Genomic DNA, 26059 nt, shown 5'->3' on the forward strand with positions numbered 1-26059 from the left:
CCTTCCCTATATATAATGTACTCGTTTGGACCATCGGCCATCGGGCTGTCTCCGCTTCCTGAAGGGGATCTCGCCTCCGTTCTTCCGCTTCTCTTTGCTTCTTTCGATCGATCGAGGTATAAATGGGAGAAAAAAGATTTGAATTCATCTATATTAAATTCGTCTATTTTCTCCTCTAATGATCCTCAATTAGTTGTTTTCTTTTAAGATCACAATTCTAGATGTTTTGTACGGTCGTGATTGTGTGGATTTTTCTCTTCCACTTTTTAGGTTATCCACGAAACCATATAAAAATCGAATCTTTTGGCTCTTTTATGTGGTTCGTCTTGGTTTATCTGCGATTCGGAGGCAGTCTTAGGGCTTTCTTGGCGATCACGGATAATTTTTAATCGATTGCGGGAATTTTTTTAATATATATTTTGATCCATTTTTTTGGTGTGGATTTCGGGAGTGATTTGATTCTTTGTAGCAGAAGTAGGTGAAGGGGATTTCAATCGAATGGCTCGTTTGGTTGGTCCGTGCAAAAGTTCGAGTTATGTAAAGACCGGGTTTCTCGGCTTATTCTCGTCCTTTCATGTGATTATCTGAACTCACTTCTAGACTGGTTGAAATCTTTAATGGTGTATGGATTATTTCTGATGTTTTGTTCGATTTCTTGAACTGATTTCGAAGTTATTCTCTCTGTACGACTTTTAATTTTTGGAGTATCTTCAATGATTGTTCGAGATTCTGAGCTAACTTTTGACGTAGTTAGTGTTGATTTAGTTTTTCTTTTTTTTTTCTTTGGTTTCTATTGAAGTGAAACATTGGTAACTTGTTCATTTGCTGTTAGTTTATTGAAGTTCTGGTGATGGCAAATCTATTGCCATTGTTTTTGTTTCATATTGTTGCATCTCTGTTCTCTTTCATTTGAATATGTAGTGTGTAAACGTTCGCTGCATGCCTTGCATTTATGCTGTTCCCTCTGCTTTATTTTAGTGCGACCTGTGTATTGTGTGTGCCAATTTTTTTCCTTTTTTTTTTTAATCGCGGGGGGGGGGGTGGGGGGGGGGCGCCCGGCGGGGAAGGTGGTGTTGGGGGAATGTTAATTATACTTGATTCTTCAATGATGTTAGCCTATATATGCTGTTTTTACGACTGCTACACACTGAATGTTAACTAAATTATTTGGTATTTTGCTTGCCATTTTTCTATTGAGGAATAGGGCATTTTCTATGTGCACGTATATGTAAGCGTAAGCTGCCAACTTGATAGGTGGATCGAGGTTTGGGAGGCTCACAATACCAAGTGGGAGGGTTTTTAGTTTATGCTGTATCCCCTATGCATAGCTCTTAAGGGAAATGAAAATGGATTCTTTGCTGTTGTTTGCCAGAGTGAAACTCTAAAACAGGAGGCACTTTATTAAAGTTCTGACTGCATCCTTGGTGCTTGGCTTTCTTTTTTGATATTCACATCATTTTTTTTTAAGATTTCATCATTTGACCTTTTTACATGATCAGCAAGATCTATTACTGTTTTTTGGTTTGTTAACTACACTAGTGTGTGCGCTTGAAGTGCGACTGCATCAAGCATCGTGCGGTCTTTCAGCTTTTTTGTCGAATAGATGCTAGGGGTGGTTTGCTGTAAGCTTCCGATGGTTGATAAGGGAAAAGGACCAAGTGATTGCGGCCAATTATCATTGGTGTCAGGCAGAGGAGAGAGGTCTTGGGCTCAGGTGTCCCAGGGGTCTTCGAGGTAGCTTCGGTGGACGGTGCATAAGATCATGCTGGAGGAGGTGGAATAGTTGCATTGGTACTTCACAAAAGTCTTGGAGTTTCCAAAGGAGGTAATGGAGGAATCAAGGAAACAATGGGAGAATCTCTGGTGCTGGTTCGGAGTCTTGGTCGGAGAGTTTTGAGGATTGGATCACGAAGGAGTTCAAGGAACGGGGTAAACTCCAATATGATCTAGAATCATTTGCCTTGGCCGAGGATCACCATCTCAAGGGAATCCTTAGCTGCGGCCCATGGCTTATCATCGGTCAGCTCCTAGTAGTGAAGTCGTGGGTCACAGACTTCCTCCCCGACATCAGCATGGTGTGGCGAGTGGTGATTTGGGTCTGGCTATCGGGGTTATCGATGGGGTCTTGAGGTCAGAGATGTTGCTGGAAATAGCCTCGGAGGCCGAAAAATCAATGGTCATGGACTAGTTTACCAATCGGTGCCGAAAAACAAGATTTACAAGGATTCGGGTGGAGCTTGACTCATTGGAACCCTTAAAGCTAGGGGTTTCGATCTGAGGGAATAAGGGGATCTTTTGGCAACCATTTGTGTATGAAAATGTCCCTGCCATCTGCTATTAGTGTGGTCGGCTAGGTCATGCGGACGATGACTGTCATTTTCCCTGAGAGGGGTTGGAGAGTGGGGGGTGGTCCTTGTAGTTGGAGAGTTTTTGTGCCTCCTCGATGGCCGTGGAAGGAGACTTGATGGGTGGCAAGGCATTGGCGACCACCGTCTGGCTGTGGCTCGGACCTTGGGGTGGTGACCTCAAGAATTCGACAGCCTCGATCGATTAGGGATCTGGCCAAACCAAGGAAGGAGATCGAGCCCAACATGGACTCAAGGGGCCCAAATTTGTCTTCTTCCCGCTCAAGCTCGTCGAGACTAAGAGAAGGCTTACCTGGCTCGGCATCGGATTTTGATGGGTGGTAGAAGCGAACTAAGTTTGTTCGTTGGCACTCATCGGAGAAGCGGTGAGGTGAATCAGGGTTGAGCTAAGTTAACTTGATCAAGCCAGGGTCCGGGTTTCAGGTTCTCACCAAGCTAGGCCCGAGTCAGGAAGACATGGAAGTGGGTTAGGAGGAAAACCCAAGCCCAAGGGACCTCTACTTGGCAGAGGTGGGTGGGCTTTCATTGAAGCGGGCCATGAGTCCAACCTGGTCAGTCCAAGCCTAGGGGGCTTTTTGATCTCCTGCCCAAGCATCGGATTCGGTGCTGTCTGGGTCGGGCGATGTGGGCTTATGTAGTGCAGGTGGGGTTCTAGGCCTTTTGAAGCGGGCCCAAGCATCGGGCCGATGGGGATCGGGAACTTGAGATTAGAGAGGGGTCTTTTGGTGCTCCACCACTCATGTCGGAGAAGATCTTCGTGCCAGTTTGGGGTGGTGCTGCCCTTGTCCCTTGACTGTCTTCGGCACCATAGGGAGCCGGTAACCAGTGGCCGGAGGTGTGTGGTGCTATCCCTTAATGCTAAATCATAAGGGGGTGGACGTCAGAGGGAGTCGGAAGGAGTTTTCTGGCAGACCTCAATCGAGGGAGAAGCACCGACGGCATCGCCAGGAGTTGGAAAGGAGAAGTGTTTGGTGCTGGGTGATTCGCCAGTCGAGGGTCCCCGGGACCCATCCCCCCCCCCACCATTAGTTTATCAATGAAGATGCTCTTTTGGAATGTTCGAGGGGCCGGCAACTTCCATTTGACGTTTAGGAGCATTATGCAGCAACACAAGCTGGAGTTGGGTGTGCTTATAGAGACGACTTTCTGATCCAAGCTTGGCACATATTCGTTGACGGTTCCTGGTGAATTGGGGTTTCTATGCAGTGGAGTCCCAGGGTCTGGTTGGGGAAATTGTTGTTGTATAGAAAATTGGTGCAGCTACTATGAATGTCTTCCATCGATGTCCCTAGCAAGTTGCCATTGTCATTTATGAAATGAATGATTTTATTTGGCTTTTGTCTATTGTGTATGCTAGCATTGATTATAGGGAGAGAAAATCTGTGTGGTAGGAGGTGTCTTGATTGATCAGGCCATCCCCATCAAGGTTTGCTGTGTTGGTATCGGTGGTCGTTCTGGCCAGTGGCATGATATGGTACCATACCGGACTGGACCGACGCAAATCGAGGAACGGAGGAAGGGCGGAACGGGGAGGAGGAAAAAAGAGAGAGAGGAAAAGGGAGGAAGAGAAAGAGAGAGGATGGGAGGGAAGGAGGTTGAGGTGGTGGAGAAGCTGGTGACCACCGTATGGCTGCGTGAGCCCTCAGAGGGCCGCAGTGGCCAATGCGGCTCTACGTTGTCTGTGGGAGAAAAGATAGAAGAGAGAGAGGGGAGGGGGAAGAACTAGACCGAGGGAGGTCCGGTAGAAAGGCCGTCGGAGGGCCTCCTGCTAGCCGTCGGGCGACGTAAATGCCTCCTCTGGTTTCGCGGTCGTGAAACAGGGGCTTTTTTAAGAAAGCTCGACAACACCGACAATAGGTTTGCCGGCTTCACTATTTTTGAGCTTTTTTAAAAAGGAATTGAAACAGTAGAGCTGGCAAACTGATTGCCGACTTTATTATCTTTTAGTTTTTTTAAAAAAATTCTTATAAAGTGAAGCCGGCAAAACATGCCGGCTTCACTGTTCTTCTTCCCTTTTAAAAAAGAGCCGTGTTTTGCCGGCTTCACTGTTCTTCTTCCCTTTTAAAAAAGAGCCGATGCCTTGTTCCACGGATGCGACTCTATCCGCACCATTTCCGTCGCCCGATGGCCACGGCGGCCACCTGGAGACCTCCGATGGCCCCTCCGCCGTCTCGTCCTTCTGTCTCCGGTTGCATCCCCTCCTCTCTCTTTCTCGCTTGTTGCAGCTGTCATGTTGGGCGAATCGGGCCATGGTTCCAAAAATCCTGATCCCCACTGTTTTGGTCAGTGACTTCAAATGTATTGTTGGTCCCTACGAGAAAATGAGAGAAAAGTCTTTTGTGGATAATATGGAATCTAGAGAGTTCAGAGACTTTATACACTTTAGTGGCTTAGTGGACCCCAGTCTTGTCAGCTTGAGGTTTATCTGGTGTAACAATTGCCAGGGAGGGGCCAGAGTGTAGGAGAGGATTGATGGGGTCTTTGCGATGGTCACTTAGATTTAGTGATATCCTAGCCATCTGGCCCGCCACCTGTCAAGGATTGCATCCGACCACTGTCTAATCTTGTTCACCATCAACACCTCCCTCTTTTATCGAAGTCCTTTCTGAATTGAGAAGTTTTGGCTCTCTTACCCCGATCTTGGGATATTGTGAGAGAGGTTTGGAGACCATCGGTGCAAGGTGATGTCAGGTATTGGGTGACTCGGATGCTTGAATTGATGAGGAGATGACTGCAGCGGTGGAACGGGGTTGAAGTGGGTGATATTTTCAGGAGGCTTAAGGTTATAGGGGTTGCCATCTCTGAGCTGCAGGGGTGAGGATCGGGAGTGCAGACTTGCAGAGGGTTAAGCTTTCTGGACATCACTCCCTTCTGAGGCAGTAGGAGGTTCTGGTTGAGGTAGAAGTCTAGGGTTCAATAGATTAGGGAGGGGGATTGGAATATGAGATTTGTCTATCAGGCCATTAGTATTCGGAGACACAGGAATCATATTTGGATGATCAGAGATACCGATGGGTAGTGGCTAGCAAAAGAATTTAGATAGGAGATTGTGCGCTTCTTCAAATCGATGTAGACGATGCCATTGGATGGAGATGAAACCTTTGTGTCATGAAGTAGAACAGGGATCTCTTTAGAGCAGTGATAGCGGACAAGGTGCAGGGCGTGGTCTGGTCCATAGCGGAGGACAAAACTCTAGGACCAGATGTGTTCCCTCCTTCAAGTGATATCGGTCCATCATTCAGTCTTGAGGTCATGGTTGCTGTGCATGAGTTTTTTTGCTATCGATTAGATGCCTATTACCTAGAAGCAGACCTTCATTGTCTTGTTATTGAAGTAGTAGAATGCATCGGAGTCAGGACATTTCAGACCTATTAGCTTGTGCACGATCTTGTACAAGGTTTGTACTAAGCTGATGGTGTGCAAGATGAAGCCGATTTTCTCTCGATCGATTTGTTTGAAGTAGGGGGTGTTCGTTAGCGGCCGTAGCATCTCCGACATTGTCCTCATTGCTTAGGAGTTTATGCATGATCTTCATCGTGCCTTCCTCCAATGCAGTTTCATGGTGATCAAGTTGGACATGGATTGAGCTTATGATCGCATGAGTTGGCGATTCCTTGAGAGGGCATTGGTGGAGTTTGGCTTCCCCCCTTGATTTGGCTGGATCATGGCATGTATATGCAGTCCCACCTTTGCTGTCCTGATCAACAGGATGCCCTCAGAATTCTTCTGATCCATGGTTGGCTTGCTGCAAGGTCATCATTTGTCCTCTTATCGTTTTATTCCGTATGCTGACGTCCTCCATTGAACCCTGCGTGTTGCGTTTCAGGTGCTGGCAAGACTAGTACTAGACCCTTATGTGCCGCCCTCGGCGGTCTATTCAATCTTGCATTTTTTTGCAGATGACTGTCTGTTGGTGGGCTGGGCTTTAGTTTCGAATGCCATCGGCTTCAGGAGAATTTTGGAAGAGTATTGTTTTGCTTTGGACTAGCAGGTGAATCTCCTTAAGTCTGCTATTTACTTTAGTTGAAGGACACTGGTTCAGCTGCGGCACATGATTAAAAAGAAATTGGAGATTGCGGAGCCCAGTGGGATGCTGCAGTACTTGGGAGTTCTCGTGTCAGGACGTAGGCCGAGAAGGGCTAAGTGCGTGGGTGTGGAGCTGACCATTCGAGAGTGGTTGGAGGTTTGGCAGGTCAGAGCTCTTTCTATGATGGGCAAGGTCATTGGGGTGAGGTTGGTTCTCAGTTATGTACCTATCTTCTTTGGAATATGATCTTGCCGAAGATCCTGGTGGTGAAGCTTGAGTGGTACTTTCGAAGTTTCTTGTGAGGCTCGCATCCTGGAGGAGGGGGTGTGCACCTGTTGGCTTGAGATGTGTGCTAGTCGCTGAGGGATGGTGGCTGGGTATTCAGTCCTTGGTCACTAGACGAGGGATGCTAATTGCTCGGCATGTAGCTAGATTTCTGCTTGACCTTGATAACCTATGGAGCATGATGATGAGGGCCAAGTATGGATCCAGGCGAGTCGGAGTTGCTCCTTATGGGGAGAGATCTGCATGTGAGCCTCTAATGTGGTTCGACAGACGAGATGGCTCGTGGGGGACGGTCGGTCTGTGAACCTCCTGTAGGACCCATGCATTGTTGACCTGCCATTGAGCCTGTGGCCAGTCTTCATTAGCACTGAGGTGGGGGACTCAATGAGGATATGCGATCTATTCCACTTGGACGACAGAGGTTGGAATCCATCAATAGTGGCCTAGCTCTTTGGAGAGCAGTTGACAGAGCATGTGCAGTATCTGGTGATTCGTATTCACAATAGTCAAGACATCTAAGTTTGGAGATTTTCTTGCACTCTGAGGGTGGTGATGGTCGATCTTTATCGGCTATATCGGAGGGAGTCCACTAGGCATTTAGATGCTGGATGGATCTGGAGGATCGATGTGCATCCGAGGGTGTCTTTTCTTTTGGAAGATGGCCTAGGGGTCGCTTCCTCAATCAAATTTGTCATGAAGGATATAGGCCTGGATCTCTAGTCAGTTTGCCCATCTTGTGGCCTGGAGGATGAGATAGTGGAGCATCTTTTTTCTTTGTTCGAGAGCCTGCCAGGTTTGGTACCTTGCGGGCATGTATCGATTCATTATCTTGGTCGGGACTTTAGTTCAAGCTCTTTTGGACCTTCCTCAGGTGAAGTGTTGGGGCCGTTGTAATCAGGGCGGATGGTACTCGAGCTGTCTACATTGCCCACCACATCTGGTTGTCCAAGAATAGTATGATGTTCGAGTCTAGGAGGTGCCCAGTGAGATTCATTCTGGAGAGAGCTCTTATCCTAACAGTGGAGATGACTGATGTGACCTTGAGATCTTTAAAGACCTAGGACTCCCATCATGCTCATGCAGCGATCCGACAGATTTTTATCTCTTGGGAGCCCCTTCTCCGATGTACCTCAAGGTTAACTTCGATGGTAGTATCGGGGATGCGTGGAGTCTTTAGCTTCGTGATCCGTGGGCCTACGTCCAGACTTATGGTGGCTAAGGGAAGCCATCTTTTCGAGCTTACGGTTCCTGGAGCGGGCCTTGGGCCACGTAGGCGGGGATCGCATATGCACGACGGACTTTGCGAGCCGACCACCTAGTCATTGAGAATGACTCCGCTTCGATAATGATCTGGATTTAGGGGTGTGTGTAGGACGATGTTGCTCCCCCCTATTGCAGGATATATCGACCTTACTGATGAGGTGTGCAGCCCTAGACATCAGACGCATCTTCTAGGAGACAAACACAACGGCTAACTAGGTGGCCGCATTTGTTGTAGAGCATTCTGGAGACATGCTTTGGATAGATGTGAGGATGGCCCAAAGGCTATTTAAGGACATTTTGTTTTCTGACTCTGTTGGATGTATTCACACAAGATTTGTATGAATGATACGTTTCTATCAAAAAAAAAAGTTTACTACACTATGAACTTGTGAAGTAGTAAATGGTTTGCACTATAACACAGGTTATTTGAGATTCATGTTAGGATGTGGTACAGATAACAGTGGACTAATAAATATTTCCTCTACTATTTTTGAGCCATAAATTCAATGCCCAGATATATATCCTTCATGCTGTCCATCCTTGACGTAACCTGCAGCATAACTTTTTCATACTTTGGCTTCTCTAATGCTTATTTTCCTAGATTGTTTTTTGATTATATAAGCTTGGATTCCCCCGCCAATTTTCTTTTTTATATTAGTTGCAAGTGTTCTCCTTGTTTTAAAAAATCCTTTCATACTTCTCTTTGGTAGGCTTTTGTATTTGATGATAATTAGGTTTTCTTTCACGGTCTCCTTTGCTGCTTTCATTTGTGTTTATTTATTCTGTTTTGGTTTTTTTCGTTTTTTTGTCAAGAATTTCACATTTTTACCAATTTGCCTTTGTGAGTTGCTTTGGGGAAAAAAATAGTTCACATAGCTGTAAATGCTTTCTCTGTCTGTTTGCAGATTCAGTATAGGCATTGCTGTTCTTCATTGCACTATCCAACAAAAAATCACTTGACAAAGAACCAGCATAACAAAAGTTTAAATATCAACAAGGAGGTTTGTTTCTCTGTCTATGGATGACATCTGGTTCGACAACTTTCAATTTAACTTGAATGTTTTTCTTGCTTGTGTTATTTGCAGGGTACATATTGGAGGAGAAATCGTTTTCCCCTCTCCTTACCTGTGAGTTACTTTTTGAAGTTACAGTTTTGTTTACTCTTGTTGTGGAAATATTATAGTCTGATGGATGTTGAATTTGATTCTCTTGATCTTCCTGAGCAAGTTTAAGTTTGATAGTAATATGAATGTCTGATGGTATTTTGTGTGAAATGCATTGTACAGCTTTCGATGGAAGTCATTTTCATTTTCATGTGACTTTATGATAAATAATGGAAGGCACAATCTCTTCATCCAGTATAATTGTTAGCATAATTGCCTTTGTTATTTAACCTACTGTTTCTCTGGCATTTGTCTTCCTGCAGCTCTTACATTTTCCCATATCCAAACTGCTCTTGATTGATAACACTGTCCTTTTTTACTCGATGTGTGGTTGTGTTCATCCACACACACACACACACACATATGTGCATGTGTGGTGATCTGCAGTCTCTTTAATGTGCCCTTTTTTCATGTGAATCTATACATGTACAATATTGTTCTGTTGACCAAACAATTATGTTTTTTTTTTTTTTTTTTTTTTACTGTTTCCTTCCAAGTTTGGACCCTACTTAGTGAAAGCATTTGCGAGCTGTGAAAGAAATATTTGTGGACTTGTATGCAGCATGGATACTGAGAGGTTTGTGGTAAATATGATTTTGAAGGGATGGATGGATGAAAATTGCAACAAGTTTGCTTTTTAATTTTATTGTTTTGCAACAAATACAATCGAGAGAACTCTGTTTCTCTTATTTAGTAGTTAGTCTTTCTCAGAGGGCTATTTGCTCGCTCCGTTACTTTCATTTCTCAGGCTTCTATTATTATATGAGTATCTTTGTGGGTCAGGAAAAGTGACATTTTTTTTAATGTTTTTTTTCTTTTCTTGGGCTCATCTGATAATTCTTCTAATGATGATATGGTCATGATGACAGTAAGTTTATGACATTGTTTCAGTGGAGAAGGTTAACTTGCTCAGTTGCAACAGAACCCCCACCAGCTCAGACCGAGGCATCAAAGATGGATACCCCGAAAGAGATCCTTTTGAAGGACTACAAAAAGCCTGCTTATCTCTTCGACACGGTATTTGTTTTCTTTGATTAAAGTGTCCCTACAGTCCTCTGCTTCTGTATGTAGGTTATAACAAATAATCTTTAACAGCCTTTTCTTTTATTTTTCTATTTCTTTTTTAATAACATTTGGTTGGATATCCACATCTTATCTTATTGACTTTTTTTTAAAAAAAATAATTGGACTTCTATGTTAACTAGAATCAGCATAAGAACAACAAATTTGGTTGTTCCCATGAAACTTTTGTATAACTTACTAGTGCATAGTTAGCTTTTTATCTGTAGATTAATTTATTTGGTATGTCTATTATGGTTTACCATTACTAGAGCTTGGATATGGAGGTTTGGATATTCTGTTTATTTAACTCAGTTTGCTGTTGTTGGCAACAGTTTCAGTATTTGATGCTTATTTTATGGAATGGTGTAGTTTTTTTTATTGAGTTAAATTACCACCACAGAAATTAACGAATAACACAACAATTAAAATAATTCTCTGTGCAACCAATTATTTAGCTTCTTGATGTTTCCTTTAAATGTTGCTGCCTTGGCTCTTGCAGAAAAGAAGAATGTTGTTACCTTGTCCATTTTTATGTATTTGATGCTTACTTTACAGAATTGTGTAGTTTTTTTTTTTTTTTAATTGAGTTAAATTAGCAGCAGAGAAGTTCATGAATAACACAACCACTAAAATAATTCTGTGCGTCCAATTATTTTCTTTATTGATGTCTCAGTTAAATGATGTTACCTTGTCTCCCGCAGAAAAGAAGAATGCTGTTACCTTGTCCATTTTTATTGTCTTCTTTGAATAAATCTACTAACTACAACAAATAATGCTGGTTTATTGAACCACCAAAAATGGAGATAAATCTGTTTTAGTTTTCAAAATTTAAGTCTTTTGCTAAGTAACTGCATGCTTAAGAAAGAGAAAAGGAGAGGGTGACTTTCAACGCTTTTTTAAAATTACTGCAAATGTAAGTTTTTTTATTTAGCTAATGTGAAAATGCAGTTTTTTGTTAAGCGAGTTTGCCGAAAAATAGGTAGTGATTATGGTTATCTGTAGGTAAAAGACAAGAATAGCAAATTTAGTAGCAAGTCGAAATGAAATGTGGACTTGTCTAAGAGAAGTTGCAAATTCTTTTGAAGATATGTTGTCATGGAAGCAAAGGATATCCGGTTATCGTCACTTGATGTAAGGTGCTAGGACTCTTTAAAGGCTAAAAATGTATGCAGAAGGTAATGTGGTGATGTAATTACTAGGTCCTAGAGGCAATAATAAGGAAATATAGTCATGAGTAAGAATTGGCGATCGTCTAGAAATTATGGAGAATTTTGAAGGCATACAGCAACAAAAACCTTATTTCACTTGCATACGAATGTTCAGGATGGACATATTATTTGTCAAATGCAGTTGATGTCCGTTACCTTCCCAAGATACCTAGCACACTTGTTGATGTGTCGCGAGACTAATGTGTCATGAGACTACTTCTTGATTATGTGATTATACTCATGCAATTTGGATTGTTCACACTTTTGTTGGACTTGGAAAGAGCCAAGATGAAGAAAGAGACTGCATGTTTAGTGCGTACCATCCTATACTGTGCGTTCTGTAGTAGCACCAAACTAATAGTTGATAAAGGGGCATACTGGATTTTGGTATGCTGAAGCGGCTCCTCGTCCGACATTGGACGACATTGGACCAACACGGTACTAGTATAGGATCTAGTACCAAGATTACAAACCTTGATTTTAAGTAGTGTTAAACTTAGAGCATAGTGGAGGGACCTACATGTTATTATTTAGAGGAAAGAGATCTTGTTGATATTAAGAGAGTTTATTTAGTGGATGATGAGGAAGAGGTATTTCATATCTATTACAGTGGTATTTATGTGTGTGGGGATCAATCACTCTTTACTACTTGTGGATTCAATGTTGGTTTCCAATGCAAATGGATCTCCACTGAGGAGCAGTTGTAGGTTGTTTCTTTTTGACATTTGAACTGAATGGTTGAAGTCTTATGCATGTTGGCCCCATATACTGGCCCTGAGGTAGTACTCACCAGTATTGGAGTATTGTGCTGTATGAAGGTATATTGGCTTTGGACCTCTTGATACACTTGTGTTCCTAATTTTTATTTTTCTCATTTACACTGAGGGGTATTGAGTTGTATACCCCATATCAAGAATCATGATATATTGCAATCAGTATGTTATCCTTGTTGAACCAGTTGTATCTGGACTTTGGGTTGGGTTCTGTTTTATGTGGCGTAGTGTTAACACAGTTCAATGAATGGGGATTATATTTAGAATCGAGACCTAACCTGTGGTTGCAGGTCATAGCTATTGCAGCAACAAGTTGTTCACCATTTCCCATGCACTTGAAGTGCTTCTAATGCCCTAAGTTGTTCAAATTAGTAACTTCCTGCTGCCACTGATGATGTTGCTTTTGAAATTTCATGGTGATATTGTTTTGTGATGATGCTGTTTATGATTTTCTTTAAACTAATATATCTGCTAATTATTCTGTTCCTCGTTTGCATGGTGAACTGCTAAAGGTGGATTTGAGATTTCAACTGGGTGAAGACAAAACTATTGTATCATCAAAGATATTTGCTTTGCCCAGAATTGAAGGTATATGTATGTTAATCTTGGTATTTTCTTTGTTTTCTTAGCTTTCCCTGGGTATATCTTTGATTTAATTTCTTGTACTAAGTGGCAGCTTCAAGTGATCTGCGCTAGCAACTCACAGAATGACATTTTTGGTTATTCAGGGTTCAGGCTTTAGTTATATTATTTTTACATATCAGGGGAAGTAAACTCAATGTTATTCCTGATTTTATTTCTATTTCTATTTCTGGCAGGTGTTTCTTGTCCTTTGGTTCTTCATGGGCATGATCTTAAGCTGTTATCAATTAAAGTTGATGGCAAGGAACTGAAGGTAGTTCATTGCAACTGTTGCACATTTTATAACTGATTTGATGTAATTAAGGTTTGATTATTCTTGGTTGATTTGATTTAATTGGATTCGATGTTTTTGTAGTCTAGAATACCGAAATATGTGATTGTTTGCTGAATACCAAAATATGTGATTGTTTGCTTGGTCCAGGCAAATTAGCTTATTGAGTCTTCAGATTAATTCACTGGCATAATGCTGTACCCATACAGCTGCCCCTTTCTTCATTATACTTACCCTATCTCCCACTCTCTCCTCTCTTCTTTCTTCTTTCTCTCTATCTCAAGTGTCCTTTATTTTTCTTCTATATTTTATAATTTTTCCATGACATGGTGTCGAATAACTATCACATGATCCTGATTCCCATGCCTACTCATCATTGATTACTATCACTCCTTACAAATATCTTAGTGCTAAATAGGACTTGGGTTGTTTGTTTTTATTCTTCAAACATCTGGTTCGCCAGTATTCCTACTGATGGTATGTATTTGTCTTTATTCTTCATACATGCAAAATGTTGCCATGATAAGGGAGTCATGCTACAAGACTGGTATATTAGAGCATGACTGTTTACTGATCATGGTTCTTCGATGCTTGATGTGAATGGCTTGTTGTTATTTCAGATGGAGTTTGTAGGATGCATACTGCAATTCTTCCTTCCGCAGGAATTTTAGTGTGCACATTGGTGTCATTTCATAGGTTAAATTTAAGTCATTTAAAAAAGGCATCGTTAGAATGTCTAATTTTGTGCTATCTTCCATGGATTCTTTTTTTTTTTTTTAAAAAGCGAGATCTCCAAGCTTCAGTATTGCAAGTATAAAGAAATTGGGCTACATTTACTTGACAAGAAGGAAATGTTGTTCTACAGTGCTTAGCATATTCTTTAATACTCACAAGCAAGAAGGGAGGCTTTTTTTTTTTTTTTTTGTTGCGGGGGTGGGGGAGTGGGGGGGGGGGGGTTGGGGATGGGGTTGCTGGGCAGCTTGTAGATATTCCAAGAATTTCAAAACATAAAAAGCTGAAGAGGGTTCGGGAGGGCTCTGTTTTAATAAAATATGTTATATATGGCCATGTGAGCATTTTATTCGATTAAGGCAATGGGAGCATGTTGTGTTTGTTATTGCTAGCAGTTTTTGAACATTCTTTTCCCATCATTGGCATAATAATGGTACTCATATTTTGCATTTTCATTGTTCGAGTGGGCCAATATACTGGATAGATGTCATGTCATTTGAAAACACTGATATTCTGCTTGGTGTGCACAACATTTTGGCTGCTTATGTTCTTTACATTTCTAAGCCATGATATGATATGTCAGAAAGAAGAGTTCCAATTGGACGTGCGTCACTTGACACTGGCATCACCACCCACCAGTGCATTTACTCTGGAAATTGTTACAGAGATGTATCCTCAGAACAATACATCTTTGGAGGTACAAATAATATCAAAATCTTGGATTTTCTTTTGCTTCAGTTCAGTGTTCAAATGCAGGTTTTACCTTTTTTCATAGGGTCTTTATAAATCGTCTGGCAATTTTTGTACGCAATGTGAAGCAGAAGGATTTCGGAAAATCACCTATTACCAGGTTATTACATGCATATGATAGAAGGCTACTTCCTTATTTCAAACTATCCAGTCAGTATAATGAATTATGCATAAGTTAAATTCGGTTGCATTTCATAGAGTAGTAATTTTTGCACAATGAAGTTGCTGATCTAAGTGTCTATGTGGTCAAGAATGTCCTCTATTTGTAAATCACGCTAGTATTGTTGCTAATTTTTTTTCCCTATTATTCTAGCAAATGACAAGGGTTTTTATCTGTTAGCAAAATTAAACTATTGATGCGGCCTTGTTATCAGGATCGCCCTGATGTGATGGCAAAATATACTTGTCGAATTGAAGCGGATAAGACACTGTACCCGGTACTGTTATCTAATGGGAATCTCATAGAGCATGGGGACCTTGAGGTGAATTTTACTTAATTGGATGAGTTAGCGTTAGCAAGATAGGTTGAGTTGGTTTTTCTAATCACCAAGTTATATTACCTTAAAAGTATACTTGATTATTCCCCACAGGATGGTAAACATTATGCTCTTTGGGAGGACCCCTTTAAAAAACCCAGCTACTTGTTTGCATTAGTTGCTGGACAGTTAGAAAGCAGAGATGACTCATTTGTAACTTGCTCCGGCCGGAAGGTTTCCTTGAGGATCTGGACCCCTTCGCATGATGTACCAAAAACGGCTCATGCAATGTATTCTCTCAAGGCAGCTATGAAATGGGATGAGGAAGTCGGTATTTGTTGTTATTCCAGTTTGCACTTATAATATTGATGGTTATTGATCAGATTCTGATGCAAGTTTCTGCTGTTTGCTCATGGGACAGGTCTTTGGTCTTGAATATGACCTTGATTTGTTCAACATTGTTGCTGTTCCTGATTTTAATATGTAAGCAGTTTCTTTCCTTCATCTGAATGTTTTATTATTTCTGATATTTTGGATTATGATTAGATTCAAAGTGGTGATGAATCTTTTATAGATTAAGAGAATTATCTCATATGTACAATAAATTAAATACTAAATATACTTGGATGTGTTTTGAGGACCTTTCTGTAGATCATTTCAATGTGGAGAACTGCATATGCAAGCTTCTGTATTTTCTTTGTTATGTACTCTCTTCAGTTTATTTAACTAGGCATGGCTTCTCATCTCTCTGCCCACCACACGTCATAATTCAGATTACAATTCGAAGTGATACTTTAACTATTGTTCAGCTTAACCATTTGGCGAGTTATATTTCAGTGCTGTTATGTTTACTTTATAAGATTTTTTGTTTACTTTATAAGATTATTTGATGCTTGATTCAATGTTATTTTATTTTATGACGAACCATGTTTTTCTTTCATTAGTTGCTAGATTCTCTTTTATAAATGTGCACAGAACTTAGTATTGCTTAATCATTTGGCAAGTCATATTTCAGTGCCTGCCAGATTACTTTATCAGATAATTTGATGCCTGATTTAATGCTGTTTTATTTTGCGAGTTTTCTTTTCTTATTTGGTAGATCTTTTTTATAAACATGTATAGGATTCTTTATTTTACTAACCAAAATACATAGTCTACCCCTGAAAAGCACAGCCACAGACATTGGGTGCAGACTATGATGCTGCCAGAGTTAATTTTGATGTGTTGTGAAGTTACAAATGCTTCCCTTTCCTGCATGAAGCTCTTTCAATACTGTATGTTCTCCATATGCCCATGTACTTTTTAAAATGCTTCAGAGTAGCATATGTCATTTACTTTGTATGTGCCATTTGGATGATTGATTTGATTGATCCTATAGTTGACAAACACTGCATGGGAGAATTATTTGAAAAAGAAGAAGACTTAGGGCCTGTTTGGTACCTTTTTTTTTTTGTTCCTGTCCCCACCCCCCCCCCCCCCCCCCTTTTTTTTTAACGCAGAAACATGGAATCTAATGCAGAAAGTATGTTTTGGTTATCCTTTGCTGTTTCTTTTTTTTTTTTAAACAACTTTCATTATTTCTGAAATAGTGAAATTAAAAAATTTTCACTTCCCAGTTTTTTTATAAAAGTGGGTTTTCTCCCTTCTCCTCCCAACCCTTCTTCTTCTGCCCATTCTTGCCCTTAGCCCCGTCACCTCATCCAACCACACCACTCCCCGAGCCTCGCTTGCCATCTCTCTGCTAGATGCCAAACTATTCCTCATCCCCGGCCGCGTCGCAGGCACCATCCCAACTTCCTTTTCCTCTACTGCTTCCCTGACTGCCTCTCTGGCCAGCATCGAGCTCTCCCTTGTCCTTGACCACATTGCCGGCCCATTCCCCCTCCCTCTCCCTTGTTGCTGGCCCTCATTTTTTCTGTAAAAAAAATAAAGAGGGCAAACCATACATGTTTTCTATTGTCAGAAATATGAAAAAATGGAAATAGAATTTCTATTTCCAGATTTTTTTTAAAAGAGAAGTGACAACGATTTCAAATGCAGCCTTAGTTGCCCTTCTATAATATAAATACTGCAAATCTGTTTCTTTTCAAATGAGGATATGTTAGTTTAATGCAAGTTTAATGCAATTAAGGACTGACAGGTGCCTAATCACTGCAAGATTTGTTTCTGATATCCCAACTTCTTTTCCAACTATACATGTTTTGGCGGCATCACTCAAATTATAAGACAGAATTTTTGGGAATGTTGAAGTCTTCCTGCTTTCCTGTCACAGCTTCTGGAACTCTTTTCTGTCTGTTGACCATGCAGAAGATAGTGTTCCTGAGCATGGTTTAACATACTGTACCATACTGGTTGGTAAGGGCATTCCCTAATGTACTTTTAGGGAACTGATAGCCAATTAAAACGCCCCATGCCAAGCATCAGTATCAGGAGATGTGCCATACTGACACTGAGTACATGGGTTACCACTTAGGTACAAGTACAGGTACTGAAATAGATACATAAAATCTTGCTCGAGTATTGTAATAGTTTCCAACTGTATGCATGTGATTTCCATTGCAAGTGGAGATCTATATGGCCCTTTAGCATCTATTACCTCTTTTGTGTTTTAGACAAATGATAAAGTTAAATGTTATTTTGTGTCAGGTTAGTTGATTTTAGCATTGTTTGATGTTGGGGTGGGGGAGGGGCGGTGGGTGTGTGGGGTGTAATGGGACTACTTTCTTATTTCATAAATATATAACATCTCTTTTTCTTTTTTGTTGTTTGCAGGGGGGCCATGGAAAACAAGAGCCTGAATGTGAGCATTTCTGGAATTCTTTAGCTTGATTACTATGCAAATTTCTAGCATTTTTTTTTTTGTGATGGTATTGAACGTTTAAATGGGCAGATATTCAACTCTAAACTTGTTTTGGCATCACCTGAAACTGCAACAGATGCAGACTATGCTGCAATCTTGGGAGTAATTGGTCATGAGGTATATGCTATGCAAAACCACCTTTGATTGTATAATGTTTTAATAGGCATATATTGCTATTTTTGTCTTTGGAACTAAAGCTAATGTGGCTTTTGACTTTTGGATGAATTGCAGTATTTCCACAACTGGACTGGCAACAGGTTTGATCATTTACTTAACGAACTGCCTAAGATCTGTTTATTTTTTATGCCCTCAGTATTTATGAGATTCGCTGTCATATTTATATATTTATATTTGTCCAAGTGTTTATGTAATATCTCTATGTAGATTTAATGTGTGCTTGCTTGAGAATGCGTGATATATGGATTTCATTTTCTAGTTGACGATCATATTTTGTGTGTACGATTTACAAAGAACTTGTACTTGTGGATTTTTGTGTGCATGTGTAACTGTCATGCCACCAAACAATTGTGCTTTCTGGCCAGAAAACTAGCTTCCCTAAAAGAGTGGGCTCTTCATTTTCTTTGTTCCCATTCCATGTTTTGAAAAATGGGTATCCAAATGTCTGTTAACAAATTGAGTTATTGTGAAACCATTGTAGAGTGACATGCCGTGACTGGTTCCAGCTTAGTCTAAAGGAAGGTCTCACTGTCTTCAGAGATCAGGTAATGCATTCTGTGTTTTATGCTCTTACCTTATAACATGCTTCTTAGATGATGCAAAAGCGTTATGAATGTCTAGAAGTCAATTTTTTAATGGGATTGGCAGGAGTTTTCATCTGACATGGGCAGCCGCACGGTTAAGCGCATAGCTGATGTTTCAAGACTTCGAACTTACCAATTTCCACAGGTTTATATGTTCACCTGTTTGTCTTTTGAATATATTCGTATGATCCATTTTTTTTCATTGAACATCATGTGTCTAATATATGGAAATTGGTAAAGGTAAAACCATAGAAGTATATCTAACTTAACTTTTCTGTAATTTTTTTTCCAGTTCTATGCTAAAATTTGAATTTTTTATTAAAAAAAAATATTTTGAAGGGGTTCGGGGGTTTTGGAAACAAGTTATTCCCCTATTCTGTGTGTTTTAATTGTTCTTGGACCTGTTGAGTAAGCTTTGGATATCAGGTGAAAACTTCTGTTGATTTCCACAAGTAATGAGTACAATTCACAAAAGAGTGTCCTTACCATTAACGTCAATGTATACTAGAATTTCCAAATTCTTAGACTTGATTTGTGTAGTCATACTTGTTATTAACAGCCTGATTTAGGTGGTAGCGATCCTAATTTGTGATATTGGTGCATATGATTGGCTGTTAGATTTGACAAAAGTCTCTGATCTCTTGTGGATTTCATTGATGAAGGGAGATGATTTTATGAATGTTTTCTTGGTGGGTTTTTGTGAAGCATTGAGAGAGAAGGGGTCTGATTGTCTATGACAGCTGAGATGTTAAAAAGCAGTGGTCCTCTATGATACATGATTATTTACCCCAGTGATTCACTTAAAAATTCCATTTCTGATATATAGGCTCTCTCTCTCCCCCCCCCTCCCGCCTGCAACCAAAAAAAAAAAAAAAGTTAGGAAGAGATTGAAAGCAAGAGAAAGGGCAATGTACATTCGAAGTTCTTAACGATCAATATTTGCATTGGCATAATGTAGTGGAGATCCAAGACAAGTGAAGCTTGTTTCCCTGCACAGGGAGTTTGTAGTTTGGAATTAGCCCTTTGTATATTTGTTCCTTGGATCCTTTTCTGGCATTCTAAGAACATATAATTCCTCCCGATATCATTTGCTGTAGCATATCATTCATTTCCTCCTTGTTCCACCTCAATAAGTGTTCATAAAGTACTTGTCAAATACTCTGTTGGTTTTTAGATATTCTAAATTTTGATTCAGTTCCTTTTTGTCTCAGGCTGAGTTTTTGACATGTCACTTGGTTCAGAGTGCTCATAAGTACATTTTTATGTATGGTGGTCAGATAAACCAATATTATTTTGTTTTGATATCTAGGACCGGTTAAGGCTAGAGAAACAAGCTTTCTGGAAGACTTCTTAAATTTTCTATATCATTTATTATTCTGTAGTATTGAAACATATGACTACGATATACTCTTGTATTCCTATTCACACAAGGACCAACATATTGAGTGCCAAGCTCTTTTAGAAAACTGCAATTATGTGAACTTCGAATCCTTATAGATATAGGCTAGCTAATCATATCCATTAGCCTGATTGCCTGATTAGCAACCGTAGAATGGTTAATATTGAACAGTTTCTATATAGGCTGCTTATCTTCAGCACTTTTTGCTAGTTTGCAGTGTTGATTGATAGAGTGTCGCTGTGAAATGTGGCATCTAATTGATTGAACTTTTGAGTGATTTCCAGGATGCTGGTCCCATGGCTCACCCTGTTCGGCCACATTCATATATTAAGGTAGGCATTGAAAACTCAGGATGCCTTTTCTTTTTGGTTCACAGCAATCCTACCACTCAAGTTACTTTGAAGAAAATGACACTGATGAGTCTTTTTGTATTTCATTGACAGATGGACAATTTCTATACCGGTGGGTCTTGATGCCTATATCTCTAAACGTCTGGAATTCTGAGCTGCTCTCAGTTTCTTTAAAGTTCTGTTCAGGGCTTGTTTCTAACTTGTGCTTGTATGAACAACCTTTTGATATGTCTCCTTACATCGTCTGTATGGATGCAAACCTGCAGTAACGGTAATATTCATCTGTCCTTTTTCTTTGTTTTTCCCATTTATGCAAGTCTCATTACTGTATTTGACTTTTCCTTTCCTTTCTGGTGAACATGTGATGGTTCATTAACATTTGCTTGGCATGGTGTCCATCACAGGTGTATGAGAAGGTTGTCTTTCTACCCATTTATCATGTCATTTTCTTTCTCCCCCCCCCCCCCCCCCCCCCCCCCCCCTCACAGTAAAGAAATTAATAGATTCTAATGATATGCACTTCGTTTATGATAGGGTGCTGAAGTTGTTAGAATGTACAAAACCTTGCTTGGAAGTTCAGGTTTCCGGAAGGTAAGATCGTGGATGTCCATTCTTTTGTTCCCATATTTCTTGTAAACTGAACATGTTGCATAATTTTGTGATAGGTTACTTAATAATTAGATTGATCTCCACATGCTTCTCTCAAAATGATTTTACTCTACACTACTACTTAATACCATATATTCATTGTCATCCTTGAATATGTAAAAGTGGCTCTTACCCAATTGTTGTGTCATATAATGAATTTGGCTAGTGCAAGGTCTCATACTCATTTTAGGTTAAAAATGTGACTATACCGTCGGCAGATCTTCAATTTTATCAATGAGATGAAAACACTGTGTTTTCTTTCATACTGGATATGTATGTACCTTTTGTTTGAGTCTCGCTAAAAAAATCACCGAATTTCTATACTGTTTTAGGGCATGGATCTATATTTCAAAAGACATGATGGACAAGCTGTGACTTGTGAAGATTTCTTTGCTGCAATGCGTGATGCAAATGATGCTGATCTCTCTAACTTTCTGTTGTGGTAAGTGTTATCTTGTTTTCATTTTCTCCTGTTTTCCTTCTTATGCAAAGAGTGCTCCTTACCATTGATGACACAAAACATGTAGGTATTCCCAAGCTGGGACGCCCCATGTTAAGGTTACTTCATCTTTTGATCCTGATGCTCGGACATATACTTTGAGGTTCAGGTAATGGGCTAATGCATTACCTAGGCAAAGCAATGTTAGGAGCACTCAATATTTCTTGGTTTTGTTGCTAAAAAGTAAAAACTTCGAATGGTCAACCTCAATATGGTAGCTTAATATCAATGTGATAGTTTTTGTTTTGGGGCATCTCTTTTGATTTCATGAATAATGTTGTCGTTACATTCTCCGCAAAAATATTTTATTAATTCTTCAAAGTTTATATGGTATACATATATATGTTGTTCTGTCCGCATATCTGTCACACGAAACTACTAAAGGACCTGCAGCATTTGCACATATAGTACTACTAACCAACATGTCTGCTGATGTTGTCAGCCAAGAAGTGCCACCAACTCCTGGCCAACCAGTGAAAGAACCAATGTTTATACCTGTTGCTATTGGACTTCTTGACTCAAGTGGAAAAGACATGCCCCTCACTACTGTTTATAATGATGGGGTGCTGCAGATGATCGCCAGCAGTAACCAACCAGTCTTCACTACAGTACTTCAAGTTAAGAAGGTTAGTCAAGAACTTATGTTGGTATATGGGACAGTCTTGCTGCACTTTGCTCTATATTCAAAGTGATGCTATTGTTTTTGTTGCAAGAAAATTTGGGTTATGTACTTTTTCTTCTGCACTGCACATGGGTGGGCTTCTAGTGGCAGGGTTTGAAATTATTTTGGGAAGTATTTAGAACTTGCATTTTTGGAATTTTGCAGAAGGAAGAAGAGTTTGTGTTTTCTGATATACCTGAGAGGCCAATTCCTTCTTTATTGCGGGGTTACAGCGCACCTGTTCGTCTTGATTCTGATCTTACAGGCAGTGATCTGTTTTTCCTACTTGCACATGATTCTGATGAATTCACCCGGTATGCTGGTTATATACTATTGTTATTATTTTACTATTTGTGACATGCAGTTCACTATACGAGTGATGAAATTGCATATATGATGGCACTTTAGATGGGAGGCTGGTCAAGTATTGGCAAGGAAACTGATGCTCAGTCTTGTAGCAGACTTCCAGCAAAAGAAAACGTTGGTTCTGAACCCAAAGTTTGTGGATGGGATTAGAACCATCCTCTGTAATTCAACCTTGGATAAAGTAACAATCTTGTCTCCCTGAAGCTTATCTTTTTGGTGCAGAATATTGTGCAGTGTGCACTAATATGGTTTAATCCTCTTGTTCGTTTAGGAATTTATTGCAAAGGCAATTACTTTGCCTGGTGAAGGGGAGATCATGGACATGATGGCTGTTGCTGATCCCGATGCTGTTCATGCTGTCCGCTCTTTCATTAAGAAGCAGCTTGCTCTCCAGCTAAAGAAAGAGTTCTTAACCACTGTAGGTTTTTGATTATCTCATCATGATAATCATGCACTCAATATTGGTTTTTTCACTGCTATAGCAAGTTAATTGTGTATGTGCAAGTGTGTTTACACACACATGTAGTGGTAGTTTGTTTTGATGATGCTTTGATTAAAAAAAAATAGAGTTCATGGCTCAGCATTTATCTTGAACTGAAGAATCTTATCTTTTTTCTCTTGTTATCACCTTTTTACAGTTGGGTGATAGATGATACGCTTCAATATCCTACACTTTGGAGCTGACCAGCGTTTTCTTTATTTTTAGGTTATTGACAATAGAAGTTCAGGTCCTTATGACTTCAACCATCATGATATGGCTCGCCGTGCACTCAAAAACACGTCTCTTGGTATGTTTCGCTAGCACCCTAGCTTGAAAGATATAAGAAACGACTTCTGGAGAAAGTTCTAAATTTGGCTTCTTGTTAATTATTCTATACAGCCTATCTCGCTTCTTTGGATGAACCAGAGCTCACCGAACTTGCATTGCATGAATACAAGTCTGCAACTAACATGACTGAACAGTTTGCTGCTCTAACAGCCATAGCCCAAAATCCAGGTCAAGTCCGTGATGATGTTCTCTCGGATTTCTATAGCAGGTGGCAGCATGACTTTCTGGTAAGAGACCTTTCGTTAGACAAAGTAGAATGCTATGTTGATCATTTCTCTATGTCTATCGTGTTTCTGGTTGCAATAGAACAGATAGAGGTATTCAAGCATAATGCCTTTTCTTTTCTTCTTTTGTAGGTTGTAAATAAATGGTTTGCTCTTCAAGCCATGTCAGACATTCCTGGAAATGTTGTTAATGTCCAGAAGTTGCTGAACCATCCTGCCTTTGACTTGCGCAATCCAAACAAGGTGATGATATTTCCTATTCACGTTTTGAGTTATGGCATGTCAAGTTGGACCATGTGGTCATATCATGTAATCGTTATGTTTTATCCTTTAACTTCAAGATTATGTTTTCTGTTTCAGGTATACTCGCTAATTGGAGGTTTTTGCGGATCACCTGTTAACTTTCATGCAAAAGATGGGTCAGGCTACAAATTTTTGGGAGAAATAGTGTTGCTATTGGATAAATTGAACCCTCAGGTGAATATCAGTTCCAAAGCCTAGGGACTTGAAACTCCATTTGGCGCATTGTTAATGCTTTTGCTACATTTTGCACTTGGATTATCCTTTTCTTTGTTATATAATTTGTCTTCATCTATTTGATTTCAGGTGGCCTCCCGTATGGTGTCAGCCTTCTCGAGGTGGAGGCGATATGATGAGACTAGACAAGCGCTTGCTAAGGTAAACCGTACCTTTCAGTCTGCAATATGAATGCTTGTGTACGCCTCAAATCTTTTGCAAAGTGGTGCCTACATATGTTAGTTAGAATTGGTTTCTTACATGAGAAGCTGTATCCCATTTACCTGTTATTGAGGTGTCATACAACCACAATATGACCGGTAAACTCCTTGGCCAAATTTCGCATAATATAGTAACACCAGTGTTCTGAACTTATTCTAGAAAAAGGCAAATTAAGAGCCGGGGTTGTACAGAGGATGATTGGTTGTGGATAGGGGGAGATGGGAAAAGGTAAAATTAATCTTTATTGTAGGAAATTTATTCTTCCTGTCTCCATAAGTTTCCCCGCTACAAATTCCTTGTAAGCATGTACGATATTATGAAAGCAAAGCCTCATCTGACGTGCGTGAAGTGTTAGACCAAGTTGGTCGGTGCATGGTCTTGTATCTATTGGATCCTGGACAAAAAAACTGATGCCAAATATGGATCAGATCATGTTGTGATGGGACATGAACTGGATTTGCTGGCTATGCGTTGCGTCATCAAACCATGTCAATGATACGTTAGTACTTTGGGTGTACTGTAGAAATCTCAAGCCAGCAACAGCTTAGATTCTTGGTGGCCAGTGGAAGCAACCTTTATGCATTGTGACCGCAGTTGCCAAGCCCAATAGATCTGATGGCACTGAATGAAGCTTGCGTGAATAATTTGCATTTTACATCAACCTTTGGTTGTTTGGTGTATTATCATAGGCTTTACACAAATGCGCCAAATGAATTGCACTGCTTGCTTGAATAATTTTGCTTTTTACATCAGCCTTTGGTTGTTTGGTGTATTATCATAGGCCTTACACCGGTTTTACTAAGTCCATGCGCGTATGCCATGATTCTAAGCGCACTTATGTGTTCTTTGCTGTGTTACAGGCACAATTGGAGATGATAATGTCAGCAAATGGGCTTTCTGAAAACGTCTATGAGATTGCATCTAAGAGTTTGGCTGCATGAATAATGTAAGGTAACTTCTGCTTGTAACGTTATCTTGTCAGTGAAACAGGTTTATGTGAAAATGCGTTCTTATGTTTCTCAATTTATCTATATCAACGTTAAACTACCGAGTTTAATATCATTCTATTTTATGTCCTGCATCTCAAAACTTGTGCTATTGGATTGGTATAAAGCTAGGGCAAACGCTCCTGGATTTTGGCATTACTAGATTAGTTCTGTTAAATTAAGCAATCCATTCTCTTGTTCAGGTATCTGATTAGACGATTGGAAAGTAGCCCTTAGGCGACGAGCTCCAGCATATTAATCAATGGATAGGAATATTTGTTCTCTCTTCAACCCGTCTCCTGTTCCATTGCAAAATATTTTCTTGGTTGCGGTAGGACTCCTTATGGGGTCTGCGCGTTTGAAACGCCGCAGTCTGTACCGGTTGTAGCTCAAAACGGCCAATTAGTAAGCAAATGTGGTACCATGGTCCGGTTGTACCGGGTAAATGACTGCAGTTATGTGATTGTGAAATTCTTTGTGCGATGGTGGTGTAAAAAATTTGATGTAAAGTGCACTGTCATATCTGATTGGTTCTGGTTCACGTAGTCATTACTTTTCAATCGATATTTAATATTTATAAATTATTTTTTTTATTTAAAAATTTTATATGACAAATATGTCTCCGTCTTTTGAAAAAAATGAAGATATTTTATTTTTATATTATAATATTTTGTATTCATAATATGTATAATATGTCATAATTTTTTTTAAAGAATAAAA

The 26059-nt window shown here is 40.0% G+C and overlaps 1 protein-coding gene across 1 annotated transcript; it reads left to right on the forward strand.

Annotated features, from left to right (window-relative positions):
- On the forward strand, positions 1-25785 carry LOC105055608 (puromycin-sensitive aminopeptidase). The gene is made up of 35 exons (XM_019854102.3): positions 1-116; positions 473-576; positions 8847-8942; positions 9027-9068; positions 9996-10121; positions 12660-12735; positions 12966-13042; positions 14376-14489; positions 14568-14642; positions 14917-15024; positions 15133-15345; positions 15440-15501; positions 17791-17818; positions 17909-17995; positions 18110-18135; positions 18537-18600; positions 18704-18784; positions 20323-20370; positions 20482-20500; positions 20655-20659; positions 20793-20804; positions 20923-20979; positions 21369-21478; positions 21564-21644; positions 21978-22161; positions 22362-22510; positions 22605-22743; positions 22834-22980; positions 23269-23350; positions 23443-23618; positions 23748-23858; positions 23976-24092; positions 24222-24293; positions 25214-25304; positions 25543-25785. Exons 2-34 carry the CDS (start codon positions 499-501, stop codon positions 25292-25294), a joined length of 2943 nt encoding a protein of 980 aa, XP_019709661.1. The 5' UTR covers positions 1-116; positions 473-498; the 3' UTR covers positions 25295-25304; positions 25543-25785.
- Positions 25786-26059: the final 274 nt, after the last annotated feature.

Source organism: Elaeis guineensis, chromosome 12 (assembly GCF_000442705.2).
Source record: "Elaeis guineensis isolate ETL-2024a chromosome 12, EG11, whole genome shotgun sequence".
Classification (NCBI taxonomy): Eukaryota; Viridiplantae; Streptophyta; class Magnoliopsida; order Arecales; family Arecaceae; genus Elaeis; species Elaeis guineensis.